Raw genomic sequence first — 16,494 nt, 5'->3', positions numbered from 1 at the left:
TGTCCTTGCCGTGTCTAAATTCTGGCTCAGGAAGGCCACCAAAATTCTGAGATTTCCATACCCAACTATAACATCTTCCGTCAAGATAGAACTGCCAAAGGGGGAGGAGTTGCAGTCTACTGCAGAGATAGCCTGCAAAGTAATGTCATACTTTCCAGGTCCATACCCAAACGGTTCGAACTACTAATCTTGAAAATTACTCTCTCCAGAAATAAGTCTCTCACTGTTGACGCCTGCTACCAACCCCCCTCAGCACCCAGCTGTGCCCTGGACACCATTTGTGAATTGATTGCCCCCCATCTAGATTCAGACAATCTAAGCTAGATGCCCTCAATTTCACACAAATCATCAAGGAACCCACCAGGTACAACCCTAAATCTGAAAACAAGGGCACCCTCATAGACGTCATCCTGACCAACTGGCCCTCCAAATACACCTCCGCTGTCTTCAACCAGGATCTCAGCGATCGCTGCCTCATTGCCTGTATCCGCTACAGAGCCGCAGTCAAACGACCACCCCTCATCACTGTCAAACGCTCCCTAAAACACTTCTGTGAGCAGGCCTTTCTAATCGACCTGTCCCGGGTATCCTGGAAGGACATTGACCTCATCCCGTCAGTTGAGGATGCCTGGTCATTCTTTAAAAGTAACTTCCTCACCATTTTAGATAAGCATGCTCCGTTCAAACAATGCAGAACTAAGAACAGATATAGCCCTTGGTTCACTCCAGACCTGACTGCCCTCGACCAGCACAAAAACATCCTGTGGCGGACTGCAATAGCATCGAACAGTCCCCGCGATATGCAACTGTTCAGGGAAGTCAGGAACCAATACACGCAGTCAGTCAGGAAAGCTAAGGCCAGCTTCTTCAGGCAGAGGTTTGCATCCTGTAGCTCCAACTCCAAAAAGTTCTGGGACACTGTGAAGTCCATGGAGAACAAGAGCACCTCCTCCCAGCTGCCCACTGCACTGAGGCTAGGTAACATGGTCACCACCGATAAATCCATGATTATCGAAAACTTCAACAAGCATTTCTCAACGGCTGGCCATGCCTTCCGCCTGGCTACTCCAACCTCGGCCAACAGCTACGCCCCCCCCGCAGCTACTCGCCCAAGCCTCTCCAGGTTCTCCTTTACCCAAATTCAGATAGCAGATGTTCTGAAAGAGCCGCAAAACCTGGACCCGTACAAATCAGCTGGGCTTGACAATCTGGACCCTCTATTTCTGAAACTATCCGCCGCCATTGTCGCAACCCCTATTTACCAGCCTGTTCAACCTCTCTTTCATATCGTCTGAGATCCCAAAGGATTGGAAAGCTGCCGCAGTCATCCCCCTCTTCAAAGGGGGAGACACCCTGGACCCAAACTGTTACAGACCTATATCCATCCTGCCCTGCCTATCTAAGGTCTTCGAAAGCCAAGTCAACAAACAGGTCACTGACCATCTCGAATCCCACCGTACCTTCTCCGCCGTGCAATCTGGTTTCCGAGCCGGTCACGGGTGCACCTCAGCCACGCTCAAGGTACTAAACAATATCATAACCGCCATCGATAAAAGACAGTCCTGTGCAGCCGTCTTCATCGACCTTGCCAAGGCTTTCGACTCTGTCAATCACCATATTCTTATCGGCAGACTCAGTAGCCTCGGTTTTTCGGATGACTGCCTTGCCTGGTTCAGAAATTACTTCGCAGACAGAGTTCAGTGTGTGAAATCGGAGGGCATGCTGTCCGGTCCTCTGGCAGTCTCTATGGGGGTGCCACAGGGTTCAATCCTCGGGCCGACTCTTTTTTCTGTATATATCAATGATGTTGCTCTTGCTGCGATTCCCTGATCCACCTCAACAAACTCCCTCACGACGCCAGGACAGCGGAGTCAATCACCACCTTCCGGAGACACCTGAAACCCCACCTCTTTAAGGAATACCTAGGATAGGTTAAGTAATCCCTCTCACCCCACCCCCCCTAAGTTTTAGATGCACTATTGTTAAGTGACTGTCCCACTGGATGTCATAAGGTGAATGCACCAATTTGTAAGTCGCTCTGGATAAGAGCGTCTGCTAAATGACTTAAATGTAAATGTAAATGTAAACAACACCATTCTATATACTTCCGGCCCGTCCTTGGACACTGTGCTATCTAACCTCCAAACGAGCTTCAATGCCATACAACACTCCTTCCGTGGCCTCCAACTGCTCTTAAATGCTAGTAAAACCAAATGCATACTTTTCAACCGTTCGCTGCCTGCACCCGCACGCCTGACCAGCATCACCACCCTGGATGGTTCCAACCTTGAATATGTGGACATCTATAAGTACCTAGGTGTCTGGCTAGACTGTAAACTCTCCTTCCAGACTCATTTCAAACATCTCCATTTGAAAATCAAATCAAGAGTCGGCTTTCTATTCCGCAACAAAGCCTCCTTCACTCACGCCGCCAAATTTACCCTAGTAAAACTGACTATACTATCGATCCTCGACTTCGGCGATGTCATCTACAAAATTGCTTCCAACACTACTCAGCAAACTGGATGCAGTTTATCACAGTGCCATCCGTTTTGTCACTAAAGCACCTTATACCACCCACCACTGCGACTTGTATGCTCTAGTCGGCTGGCCCTCGCTACATATTCATCGCCAGACCCACTGGCTCCAGGTCATCTACGGACCTGGCATCCTTTCACTCCCTCCTCTCTACATTTTCCTCCTCTGTCTCTGCTGCTAAAGCCACTTTCTACCACGCTAAATTCCAAGCATCTGCCTCTAACCCTAGGAAGCTCTTTGCCACCTTCTCCTCCCTCCTGAATCCTCCTCCCCCTCCCCCCCCCTCCTCCCTCTCTGCAGACGACTTCGTCAACCATTTTGAAAAGAAGGTCGACGACATCCGATCCTCGTTTGCTAAGTCAAACGACACCGCTGGTTCTGCTCACACTGCCCTACCCTGTGCTCTGACCTCTTTCTCCCCTCTCTCCAGATGAAATCTCGCGTCTTGTGACGGCCGGCCGCTCAACCTGCCCGCTTGACCCTATCCCCTCCCCTCTTCTCCAGACCATTTCCGGAGACCTTCTCCCTTACCTCACCTCGCTCATCAACTCATCACTGACCGCTGGCTACGTCCCTTCCGTCTTCAAGAGAGCGAGAGTTGCACCCCTTCTGAAAAAACCTACACTCGATCCCTCCGATGTCAACAATTACAGACCAGTATCCCTTCTTTCTTTTCTCTCCAAAACTCTTGAACGTGCGTCCTTGGCCAGCTCTCCCGCTATCTCTCTCTGAATGACCTTCTTGATCCAAATCAGTCAGGTTTCAAGACTAGTCATTCAACTGAGACTGCTCTCCTCTGTATCACGGAGGCGCTCCGCACTGCTAAAGCTAACTCTCTCTCCTCTGCTCTCATCCTTCTAGATCTATCGGCTGCCTTCGATACTGTGAACCATCAGATCCTCCTCTCCACCCTCTCCGAGTTGGGCATCTCCGGCGCGGCCCACGCTTGGATTGCGTCCTACCTGACAGGTCGCTCCTACCAGGTGGCGTGGCGAGAATCTGTCTCCTCACCACGCGCTCTCACCACTGGTGTCCCCCAGGGCTCTGTTCTAGGCCCTCTCCTATTCTCGCTATACACCAAGTCACTTGGCTCTGTCATAACCTCACATGGTCTCTCCTATCATTGCTATGCAGACGACACACAACTAATCTTCTCCTTTCCCCCTTCTGATGACCAGGTGGCGAATCGCATCTCTGCATGTCTGGCAGACATATCAGTGTGGATGACGGATCACCACCTCAAGCTGAACCTCGGCAAGACGGAGCTGCTCTTCCTCCCGGGGAAGGACTGCCCGTTCCATGATCTCGCCATCACGGTTGACAACTCCATTGTGTCCTCCTCCCAGAGCGCTAAGAACCTTGGTGTGATCCTGGACAACACCCTGTCGTTCTCAACCAACATCAAGGCGGTGGCCCGTTCCTGTAGGTTCATGCTCTACAACATCCGCAGAGTACGACCCTGCCTCACACAGGAAGCGGCGCAGGTCCTAATCCAGGCACTTGTCATCTCCCGTCTGGATTACTGCAACTCGCTGTTGGCTGGGCTCCCTGCCTGTGCCATTAAACCCCTTCAACTCATCCAGAACGCCGCAGCCCGTCTGGTGTTCAACGTTCCCAAGTTCTCTCACGTCACCCCGCTCCTCCGTTCTCTCCACTGGCTTCCAGTTGAAGCTCGCATCCGCTACAAGACCATGGTGCTTGCCTACGGAGCTGTGAGGGGAACGGCACCTCAGTACCTCCAGGCTCTGATCAGGCCCTACACCCAAACAAGGGCACTGGGTTCATCCACCTCTGGCCTGCTCGCCTCCCTACCACTGAGGAAGTACAGCTCCCGCTCAGCCCAGTCAAAACTGTTCGCTGCTCTGGCCCCCAATGGTGGAACAAACTCCCTCACGACGCCAGGACAGCGGAGTCAATCACCACCTTCCGGAGACACCTGAAACCCCACCTCTTTAAGGAATACCTAGGATAGGATAAGTATTCCCCCCCCCCTGTAAGATTTAGATGCACTATTGTAAAGTGACTGTTCCACTGGATGTCATAAGGTGAATGCACCAATTTGTAAGTCGCTCTGGATAAGAGCGTCTGCTAAATGACTTAAATGTAAATGTAAAATGTAAGTCCATGCTAGGTAAAGCTCCGCCTTATCTCAGTTCACTGGTCACGATGGCAACACCCATCAGTAGCACGCGCTCCAGCAGGTGTATCTCACTGATCAACCCTAAAGCCAACACCTCATTTGGCCGCCTTGCGTTCCAGTTCTCTGCTGCCTGTGACTGGAACGAATTGCAAAAATCGCTGAAATTGGAGACTTTTATCTCCCTCACCAACTTCAAACATCTGCTATCTGAGCAGCTAACCGATCGCTGCAGCTGTACATAGTTTATTGGTAAATAGCCCACCCATTTTTACCTACCTCATCCCCATACTGTTTTTATTTATTTACTTTTCTTGTCATGTTTGTCATTTATTATCATGTCTTGTCCCTGTGCTCCCCATTCTATTCGTTTCCCTCTGCTGGTCTTATTAGGTTCTTTCCCTCTTTCTATCCCTCTCTCTCCCCCTCCCTCTCTCACTCTCTCGCTCTCTCTTCTCTCTATCGTTCCGTTCCTGCTCCCAGCTGTTCCTATTCCCCTAATCATCATTTAGTCTTCCCACACCTGTTCCCGATCCTTTCCCCTGATTAGAGTCCCTATTTCTTCCTTTGTGTTCCGTTCCTGTCCTGTCGGTTCCTTGTTTAGAATTCACCGTGCTGTGATTGTGTATCGCCCTGTCCTGTCGTGTTTTTGCCTTCATCAGATGCTGCGTGTGAGCAGGTGTCTCTGTCAGCTACGGCCTGCGCCTACCCGGACCTGCAGTCTGTGGCCGCTTCTCCTGTTATTCCCCTCTACAGACTAGAGGATTTCTGTTATTCCCTGTTTGAACATTTCCTGTTAAGGATTCAGGATTTGTCGTTTTCTGTTTGGACTTGAATAAACTCTGTTTCTGTTAAGTCGCTTTTGGGTCCTCTTTCACCTGCATGACAGAAGGAACCGACCAAGGAATGGACCCAGCGACTTCAGACGCTCGTTACACTGCCGTCGAGATCCAAGGAGCCATGCTCGGCAGACACGAGCAGGAATTGTCTGCTGCTCGCCATGCCGTGGAGAACCTGGCCGCTCAGGTTTCCGACCTCTCTGGACAGTTCCAGAGTCTACGTCTCGTGCCACCTGTTACTTCCTGGCCTGCCGAGCCTCCAGAACCTAGGGTTAATAACCCACCTTGCTACTCCGGGCAGCCCACTGAGTGCCGCTCCTTTCTCACGCAGTGTGAGATTGTGTTCTCTCTCCAACCCAACACATACTCTAGAGAGAGAGCTCGGGTTGCTTACGTCATTTCACTCCTTACTGGCCGGGCTCGAGAATGGGGCACAGCTATCTGGGAGGCAAGGGCTGATTGCTCTAACAGGTTCCAGAACTTTAAAGAGGAGATGATTCGGGTTTTTGACCGTTCAGTTTTTGGTAGGGAGGCTTCTAGGGCCCTGGCTTCCTTATGCCAAGGTGAACGGTCCATAACGGATTATTCTATTGAGTTTCGCACTCTTGCTGCCTCTAGTGAGTGGAACGAGCCAGCGCTGCTCGCTCGTTTTCTGGAGGGACTCCACGCAGTGGTTAAGGATGAGATTCTCTCCGGGAGGTTCCTTCAGATGTGGACTCTTTGATTGCTCTCGCCATCCGCATAGAACGACGGGTAGATCTTCGTCACCGGGCTCGTGGAAGAGAGCTCGCATCAACGGTGTTTCCCTGCTCCGCATCGCAACCATCTCCCTCCTCTGGCTCACAATCTGAGCCCATGCAGCTGGGAGGGATTCGCATCTCGACTAAGGAGAGGGAACGGAGGATAACCAACCGCCTGTGCCTCTATTGCGGAGTTGCTGGACATTTTGTTAATTCATGTCCAGTAAAAGCCAGAGCTCATCTGTAAGCGGAGGGCTACAGGTGAGCGCAACTACTCAAGTCTCTCCATCAAAATCCTGTACTACTTTGTCGGTCCATCTACGCTGGACCGGTTCGGGTGCTACATGTAGTGCCTTGATAGACTCTGGGGCTGAGGGTTGTTTCATGGACGAAGCATGGGTTCGGAAACATGACATTCCTTTCAGAGAGTTAGAGAAGCCTACGCCCATGTTCGCCTTAGATGGTAGTCATCTTCCCAGTATCAGATTTGAGACACTACCTTTAACCCTCACAGTATCTGGTAACCACAGTGAGACTATTTCTTTTTTGATTTTCCGTTCACCGTTTACACCTGTTGTTTTGGGTCATCCCTGGCTAGTATGTCATAATCCTTCTATTAATTGGTCTAGTAATTCTATCCTATCCTGGAACGTTTCTTGTCATGTGAAGTGTTTAATGTCTGCCATCCCTCCCGTTTCTTCTGTCCCTACTTCTCAGGAGGAACCTGGCGATTTGACAGGAGTGCCGGAGGAATATCATGATCTGCGCACGGTCTTCAGTCGGTCCCGAGCCAACTCCCTTCCTCCTCACCGGTCGTATGATTGTAGTATTGATCTCCTTCCGGGGACCACTCCTCCTCGAGGTAGACTATACTCTCTGTCGGCTCCCGAACGTAAGGCTCTCGAGGATTATTTGTCTGTGTCTCTTGACGCCGGTACCATAGTGCCTTCTTCCTCTCCGGCCGGGGCGGGGTTCTTTTTGTTAAGAAGAAGGACGGTACTCTGCGCCCTGCGTGGATTATCGAGGGCTGAATGACATAACGGTTAAGAATCGTTATCCGCTTCCCCTTATGTCATCAGCCTTCGAGATTCTGCAGGGAGCCAGGTGCTTTACTAAGTTGGACCTTCGTAACGCTTACCATCTCGTGCGCATCAGAGAGGGGGGACGAGTGGAAAACGGCGTTTAACACTCCGTTAGGGCATTTTGAGTACCGGGTTCTGCCGTTCGGTCTCGCCAATGCGCCAGCTGTTTTTCAGGCATTAGTTAATGATGTTCTGAGAGACATGCTGAACATCTTTGTTTTTGTCTATCTTGACGATATCCTGATTTTTTCTCCGTCACTCGAGATTCATGTTCAGCACGTTCGACGTGTTCTACAGCGCCTTTTAGAGAATTGTCTCTACGTAAAGGCTGAGAAGTGCTCTTTTCATGTCTCCTCCGTTACTTTTCTCGGTTCCGTTATTTCCGCTGAAGGCATTCAGATGGATTCCGCTAAGGTCCAAGCTGTCAGTGATTGGCCCGTTCCAAGGTCACGTGTCGAGTTGCAGCGCTTTTTAGGTTTCGCTAATTTCTATCGGCGTTTCATTCGTAATTTCGGTCAAGTTGCTGCCCCTCTCACAGCTCTTACTTCTGTCAAGACGTGTTTTAAGTGGTCCGGTTCCGCCCAGGGAGCTTTTGATCTTCTAAAAGAACGTTTTACGTCCGCTCCTATCCTCGTTACTCCTGACGTCACTAGACAATTCATTGTCGAGGTTGACGCTTCAGAGGTAGGCGTGGGAGCCATTCTATCCCAGCTTCCAGTCTGACGATAAGGTTCATCCTTGCGCTTATTTTTCTCATCGCCTGTCGCCATCTGAGCGCAACTATGATGTGGGTAACCGTGAACTGCTCGCCATCCGCTAGCCCTAGGCGAATGGCGACAGTGGTTGGAGGGGGCGACCGTTCCTTTGTCGTTTGGACAGACCATAAGAACCTTGAGTACATCCGTTCTGCCAAACGACTTAATGCCCGTCAAGCTCGTTGGGCGTTGTTTTTCGCTCGTTTCGAGTTTGTGATTTCTTACCGTCCGGGTAGCAAGAACACCAAGCCTGATGCCTTATCCCGTCTGTTTAGTTCTTCTGTGGCTTCTACTGATCCCGAGGGGATTCTTCCTTATGGGCGTGTTGTCGGGTTAACAGTCTGGGGAATTGAAAGACAGGTTAAGCAAGCACTCACGCACACTGCGTCTTGTCCTAGTAACCTCCTTTTCGTTCCTGTTTCCACTTGTCTGGCTGTTCTTCAGTGGGCTCACTCTGCCAAGTTAGCTGGTCATCCCGGTGTTCGAGGCACTCTTGCGTCTATTCGCCAGCGCTTTTGGTGGCCGACTCAGGAGCGTGACACGCGCCGTTTCGTGGCTGCTTGTTCGGACTGCGCACAGACTAAGTCGGGTAACTCTCCTCCTGCCGGTCGTCTCAGACCGCTCCCATTCCTTCTCGACCATGGTCTCACATCGCCTTAGACTTCATTACCGGTCTGCCTTTGTCTGCGGGGAAGACTGTGATTCTTACGGTTGTCGATAGGTTCTCTAAGGCGGCACATTTCATTCCCCTCGCTAAACTTCCTTCCGCTAAGGAGACGGCACAAATCATTATTGAGAATGTATTCAGAATTCATGGCCTCCCGTTAGACGCCGTTTCAGACAGAGGCCCGCAATTCACGTCACAGTTTTGGAGGGAGTTCTGTCGTTTGATTGGTGCGTCCGTCAGTCTCTCTTCCGGGTTTCATCCCCAGTCTAACGGTCAAGCAGAGAGGGCCAATCAGACGATTGGTCGCATACTACGCAGCCTTTCTTTCAGAAACCCTGCGTCTTGGGCAGAACAGCTCCCCTGGGCAGAATACGCTCACAATTCGCTTCCTTCGTCTGCTACCGGGTTATCTCCGTTTCAGAGTAGTCTGGGTTACCAGCCTCCTCTGTTCTCATCCCAGCTTGCCGAGTCCAGCGTTCCCTCCGCTCAAGCGTTTGTCCAACGTTGTGAGCGCACCTGGAGGAGGGTGAGGTCTGCACTTTGCCGTTACAGGGCACAGACGGTGAGAGCCGCCAATAAACGCAGGATTAAGAGTCCAAGGTATTGTTGCGGCCAGAGAGTGTGGCTTTCCACTCGCAACCTTCCTCTTACGACAGCTTCTCGTAAGTTGACTCCACCGTTCCGTGTCTCCCAGGTCGTCAATCCTGTCGCTGTGCGACTGCTTCTTCCGCGACATCTTCGTCGCGTCCATCCTGTCTTCCATGTCTCCTGTGTTAAGCCCTTTCTTCGCACCCCGTTCGTCTTCCCTCCCCCTCCCGTCCTTGTCGAGAGCGCACCTATTTACAAGGTACATAAGATCATGGACATGCGTTCTCGGGGACGGGGTCACCAATACTTAGTGGATTGGGAGGGTTACGGTCCTGAGGAGAGGAGTTGGGTTCCGTCTCGGGACGTGCTGGACCGTTCACTCATCGATGATTTCCTCCGTTGCCGCCAGGATTCCTCCTCGAGTGCGCCAGGAGGCGCTCGGTGAGTGGGGGGTACTGTCATGTTTGTCATTTATTATCATGTCTTGTCCCTGTGCTCCCCATTCTATTCGTTTCCCTCTGCTGGTCTTATTAGGTTCTTTCCCTCTTTCTATCCCTCTCTCTCCCCCTCCCTCTCTCACTCTCTCGCTCTCTCTTCTCTCTATCGTTCCGTTCCTGCTCCCAGCTGTTCCTATTCCCCTAATCATCATTTAGTCTTCCCACACCTTTTCCCGATCCTTTCCCCTGATTAGAGTCCCTATTTCTTCCTTTGTGTTCCGTTCCTGTCCTGTCGGTTCCTTGTTTAGAATTCACCGTGCTGTGATTGTGTATCGCCCTGTCCTGTCGTGTTTTTGCCTTCATCAGATGCTGCGTGTGAGCAGGTGTCTCTGTCAGCTACGGCCTGCGCCTACCCGAAGCGACCTGCAGTCTGTGGCCGCTTCTCCTGTTATTCCCCTCTACAGACTAGAGGATTTCTGTTATTCCCTGTTTGAACATTTCCTGTTAAGGATTCAGGATTTGTCGTTTTCTGTTTGGACTTGAATAAACTCTGTTTCTGTTAAGTCGCTTTTGGGTCCTCTTTCACCTGCATGACATTTCTGCTCTTTTGCACACCAATATCTCTACCTGTACATGACCATCTGATCATTTATCACTCCAGTGTTAATCTGCAAAATTGTAATTATTTGCCTACCTCATGCCTTTTGCACACAATGTATATAGACTCCCCTTTTTTTCTACTGTGTTATTGACTTGTTAATTGTTTACTCCATGTGTAACTCTGTGTTGTCTGTTCACACTGCTATGCTTTATCTTGGCCAGGTCGCAGTTGCAAATGAGAACTTGTTCTCAACTAGCCTACCTGGTTAAATAAAGGTGGAAGAAAAAAAAGAAGAAAAAAAAGAGACACACCCCTGCCCTTGGGTCTACGAGACGCTGCCATTCTGTCATACCGATGCACAGGAAAAAAACGCTCAATTTATATTTCACCGTGTCCTTATTCAGCCAAGACTCTGTGAAGCATTGTATATCACAGTTCTTCAGGTGCCATTGGTAGGATAGTCTCGAATGGAGCTAATCTAGTTCTCCAGTGATTCCCCAACTGAAGAGAGGGTAGAGGCGGTTTATTCACTGGTTGCCATAGTTTCATCAAGGTGTCGGCCTCTATAGCACCGTCTTTTCCTCTTCTGAGTGTCGGGGCTTAGAGCCTGGTCCCAGGTGAGCAGTATGTCCTGCATAACCGAGTCATTGAAGTAGAATTCTTCATCCAAATCGAGGTAGGTGATCGCTGTTTTGATGTCCAGAAGCTCTTTTCGTTCAAAGGAAACGATGGTGGAAACATTATGTAATAAACTATACAAATTGGTCAGGAGCCCATAAAACCGCCGCTTTACATGCCAGAAAACCAGTATACAACCAGAAAATAACGTAAAATGCCATGTGCCAAATTTTGCCACGCTGTCGTTTCACATTGGTCGTCACACTTCATTTCCTCGTTTCCAATTCCATCTTCAAGCAACCATTTTGTATTCCTGATCATATATTATGTCGCTGTCTCATTCATCGACTAATTTTAGGCCATGCAGAAAGTAGTCAAGTCAGGTTGTATTAGTCATTTGATAAATGAATGTATTTATGAATCTCATCCTAAGGCTATTAAGGATGAAGTATGGTAAGGTTAAGACTATTGCTTACATCATAAACAGTCACATCTTTTACGTTCATCCCCTAATAGTCTCTAAGTAATATTTCAGTGATGAGTGAGAGGTATAAAGAAGCCACAAAGGGACTATTATCTACAGCTTCTATTACCACATGCAGTAGGCTTAACCGTAGTCTTAAACTTAATCACTTGGGCCACAAATCAGGGAGGGCAAAAATTGAACGTTATCTTGCCGCTGTCAACGCTCCTCTAGAGTCTATGTTATCACTTTCCACCAATGTCAAGAGCTGCAACAGGGGGCATCAAACTCTAAGAATCATTATTGGTGGCAGTGTATTGCTAAGCAGCTGCATTGCTACAATGGGAGTGAGCCGCATGGACCGAGTTAATAAAGTTCAGTGAAAACTTGTCTGTGAACAAGAAGGATTGAAACCTTTAGTATGCTATGTAGGTGCATTATGTCATTTGGAGTAGGCTATAGGTAATTGACTGACGCAAATATCGTTTCTGTTAATGACTTGGACTGGAACACAGAAATAAATAGGCTACAGGTCATTCAAATTCAGAAACCCTAATTCACGCTGCTAAAATTAAGCAATTCTGGAATGTTTCACAAATTGAGGATGAAATAAATGAGAAATCAGATTATACGTCTCCACCCACAGTTTCTATGTCATAAAAACAATTCTGTGACCAATTCCCGACCTAGGGTATTGAATATCAATAATGAATATCTCGATAAATCCCCACAATTATTTTTGATACATGTAAGCACTAAACAGTACTTGAATACAGTTGAATAATTACTGCTTAATAATTCCAAGGAGTTTCAAGTGCTGGAGCTGAAAGGTGGGTCACACATTTGCCCCTGCGTCATGTACTACTTGTGTCTGCAGGCCTTTAAGTCATGTTTAGCCTCACACCCACCAGTATCTCCGATGAGAAGAGAGAGGGAATGGGGAACTGATGCATGAAGATGTACTCAGTTAATGGAGGCTTCATGTTAAATTTACTTTACACATTTCTCTCCCCGGAGGAGGGAATATGGACTCAAATTGTGTTTATTTTTATGCGGCTTCTCAAGGGCTGAAATCAACATTTAATTCCTTTGATATGTTTCAAAATCTGATTACTATATAGCGACCATAAAGCACTGATTTGGGACACTCATTTGGAAATTACACCAACTGAAAGATCCCTGGTGACATCAAAGGACAGAAATGTCTATTGGAATCCGTTTGGCTGGCAAGTATCCTTGTGAGAGATGTAGAGGTGCCTGGAGTGGATTTAGTGGTGTCTGTCTCCATGGGGGGCCTGTGGAGCATCCATGAGGGAATCACCCATGCACAGGCCTGCTGGAATCCTTAGGCTGTCAGCACTCAGCTCTTCCTGCCATGTTCCATCTACCGTGACATCTGTCTGTCTGTCTGTCTACATGCGTCCTGACCACTAAAGGTTCGCTCACTGAAATGCTAAGAGAGAAAAACGACAGGGAGGAAAGAAAACTGAAGAACAGATGGGGGAAGGGTTTATCTAGGTGGCCACTTTCAAAAGTTGACGAGGAGAAGGAGATGGGGAAGAATCCCAAAGGAGGGGTGGACGGTTTGAACATATATGCCAATTCCTCTCCTCGCTTCAATTGCCAATAGTGTGGTGAGTGTTGTCGCACCAAAAAATAAGATAAAGATAATAGATAAAGCTATGTTCAGGCCTTTTACTCACACTGGGAAACTCTAATAGACATTCAGAAGTTCACTTGTCAATATTCAATATTCAATATTCATATACTCCCACCTCAAAGATCCTTCATCAGACAATGCCAGAAGCACTTATCATCAAAAATGGATTAATTCACTGCAAGCCTCTGCGCTACCTTACCAGCGCAATGGTTCTGTCACGACCTCCGCCGAAGTTGGTCCCTCTCCTTGTTCGGGGGTCGACGTCACCGGCTTTCTAGTCACCACCGATCCATGTTTCATTTTCGTTTTGTTTTGTCTTCATTATACACACCTGGTTTCCATTCCATAATCAATGTTCCTTATTTAACCCTCTGGCTTCCCTTTGTTTTGTGAGTGATAGTCATTGTCATGTGGCTTCGTTCTTTGTGCTCTGGATATTTTGTATTTTTCCTTGTTGGAACATTGCTTACATTGAGTAAATTCAGATTATTACTCATACCTGTGTCCTGTGCCTGACTCCGCTTATCCATTTACCTAATCGCTGACAGGTTCATCTTCTTAACAAAGGAGCCGTGCAGGGAAATATGTATGCTTAAATGTTCATTTATATGTATGCATTAATATCTATGTCAGCAAACCTCTTCTTTTAATGCTTATCATAGGTGTTCCAACTTACCTTCCAATGAGTTTCGTGAGCAACGTGACACAGAGCGCTCCAAGTAGGCCACCTATGGCAAATATGGAGACTGTGATGGACCATAGCATGGTGACCATGTCTGCTCCTATGGGTTCTCCGTAGCGCTCCATCCATGTCTGGTTGTAAAATGTCTTTATATACTGTATAGAGAGGAAGAGGAAGGAAGTCAGCATCTCAGCAAAAAATATGTTTCTCATTATTCACACAAGGTAAATTATTATTTATTTTCCATCCGATTTCAAGGTAATGTTTACGTAACCTTTAAAAGTCCATGCTGTTGTTAGGTTCTAAATAAACAGAGTAAAAACTAACGGACAACTAGGAAAAGCTCAAACCAAGTTTATTCACCCAACAGGTCAGACAGCTGAAAAGACAGACATGTTCCCACCAGCACAAGTATTTACACCCCACTTTAGGCGGAGTCTCCTCCTTTTCTCTAAACATTACATCTTTGTTGCTAGGTAGGAAGTTAAGTGATGTGTGTAATAACTGTTCCTTCTCCTTTCATGTGACCTGACCGGACCTCGGCTCTCATTCCTCATTTGTCATGTGTGGTCTCTCTCCGGCATACCTGTCACCATCGTTAAACGCATTATGACACTCACCTGGACGCCATTAACTGCCCTAGATTTGTCACTCCCTTTGGTTCCTTCCCCAGACATCATTGTTTCTGTTTCATGCCTGTGCGTTGTTCATGTTTCTTGTTTAGTATTATGTTTAGTTTCTTGATTAAGTAACTTCTTCGGGGTAGTGGGCAGTATTCGTAAGTTTGGATGAATGAGGTTCCCAAAGTAAACTGCCCTTTACTCAGGCCCAGAAGCTAGGATATACATTTAATTGGTAGTATTGGATAGAAAACACTCTAAAGTTTCTAAATCTGTTAAAATAATGTCTGTGAGTATAACAGAACTGATATGGTAAGCGAAAACCCGAGGATTTTTTGAACTCACCACTGATTATAATTGCTCTCTATGGAAATATAAAAGGAATACCTTCCAGATTGCAGTTCCTAGGGCTTCCACCAGATGTCAAGTCTTTAGAAAGAGTTTCAGGCTTGTTTTTTGACAAATGAGCTAGAATGTGTCGTTTTTGTAAGTAGCTCCCATTTTGGCTGTAGTGTTTTCATGCGCTTGGATGAGAGTGCGCACTTCGTTATTTATCTCCGGTAATGAATATACTATTTTCCGTCTTAAATGTTATCATTTATTTACATATTAGGGTACCTGAGGATTGATTAGAAATGTTGTTTGACTTGTTTGGACGAGGTTTATTGGTAAATTACGGGATTCATTTGTATGCATTTTGAACGAGGGAAACCGGTGGATTACTGAGTCAAGCGCACCTAATAAGCTTACTTTATGGGATATAAAGTAGGACTTTATCGAAAAAAGGACCATTTGTTATGTAGCGGGAACCCTTGTGATTGCAACCAGATGAAGATCTTCAAAGGTAAGTGATTTATTTTATCGCTATTTTTGACTTTCGTGATGCCTCTGCTTGGTTGGAAAAGGTATGCAATGCTTTTGTGCGCGGGGCGCTGTCCTCAGATAATTGCATGGTGTGCTTTCGCTGTTAAGCCTTTTTGAAATCTGACAAAGCGGCTGGATTAACAAGAAGTTAAGCTTTTAAATTATGTATGGCACTTGTATTTTCATGAATGTTTAATATTACCTTTTTTTTTTCGCGCTCTGCAATTTCACCGCATGTTGGCCAGGTGGGACGGTAGCTTTCCACCTACCCCAAAGAGGACAACTCACTCCCTGAGCTTGCTTCCCGAATCTCAGCACACTCATCACAGAATGACGCCTCCCCAAAGGGAAGCATCAGGGAGTTTTTTGTTTTGGAGGTGATTTCGGGTCTGGGTGTCAGAACCGGAGCTACCTGGGAGGCCTCAGCCGTCTTATCGGATTCCCAAGCCTTGGTGGGTTCGGTGGGTTCGACGGGTTCCCCTGCCTCGACGGGCTCCCAGGTCTCAGCCGGCTCATCAGGCTCTCACGCTCCAGCTGGAGCGACAGGTTCCCGGCGCCTTAGCAGAGGTGATCGGTCCGCTCCTGATCCCCGGAATCGTCATCTTGGTCGGGGTCCTGCGGCTGGAGCAGCGCGTCGGGGAGGGGGTACTGTCACGTGTGCTCCCTCTCCGGCCTCTAGGTCACCAGACTGCTCGTTATGGCGCACACCTGTCACCATCGTTACGCGCATTATGACACCTGGACTCCAGCACCACCTTGATTACCTGCCCTATATATGTCACTCCCTCTGGTTCCTTCCCCAGGCGTCATTGTTTCTGTTTCATGTCTGTGCGTTGTTCGTGTTCCTTGTTTTGTATTATGTTTCATTTATTTAATCACTCACTCCCTGAACTTGCTTCCCGATTCTCAGCACACATCAATAATCCACAGCTATCCACCCGTATCAGTGACCGCAACCATGTGATTGCCTTATTCCCTCACTTAGTAACTCTCGAAAGCCCATGGCTTGTATCCACCCTTAATTGACTCCACCATATACATTCCTCCGACATATAACCATTAACTTCTGGTGTAGCAAGTATTTCAAATTTCAACCCAATGCTGTAAATTTAGAAAAATGTGAACGACACGACACCTAGACAGCAATTATGGGTGAATTCACATATTTGTGTACACTCACCCAATTTAGACTTAAAATTCAAA

The 16,494-nt window shown here is 47.8% G+C and overlaps 1 protein-coding gene across 1 annotated transcript in view; it reads right to left on the bottom strand.

Annotated features, from left to right (window-relative positions):
* slc2a9l2 (solute carrier family 2 member 9, like 2) overlaps positions 1 to 16,494 on the bottom strand; it is a 253,543-nt gene that overhangs the window by 209,602 nt on the left and 27,447 nt on the right. The window contains exon 4 of the mRNA XM_046310980.1: positions 13,802 to 13,962. Coding sequence (XP_046166936.1) covers positions 13,802 to 13,962 — 161 coding nt within the window. The remainder of the gene's footprint in view (positions 1 to 13,801; positions 13,963 to 16,494) is intronic.

The sequence above is a fragment of the Oncorhynchus gorbuscha genome, linkage group LG18, assembly GCF_021184085.1.
Source record: "Oncorhynchus gorbuscha isolate QuinsamMale2020 ecotype Even-year linkage group LG18, OgorEven_v1.0, whole genome shotgun sequence".
Classification (NCBI taxonomy): domain Eukaryota; kingdom Metazoa; phylum Chordata; class Actinopteri; order Salmoniformes; family Salmonidae; genus Oncorhynchus; species Oncorhynchus gorbuscha.
The sequence above is the reverse complement of the archived record's forward strand: the minus strand, read 5'-3'. Positions and strand labels throughout refer to the sequence as shown.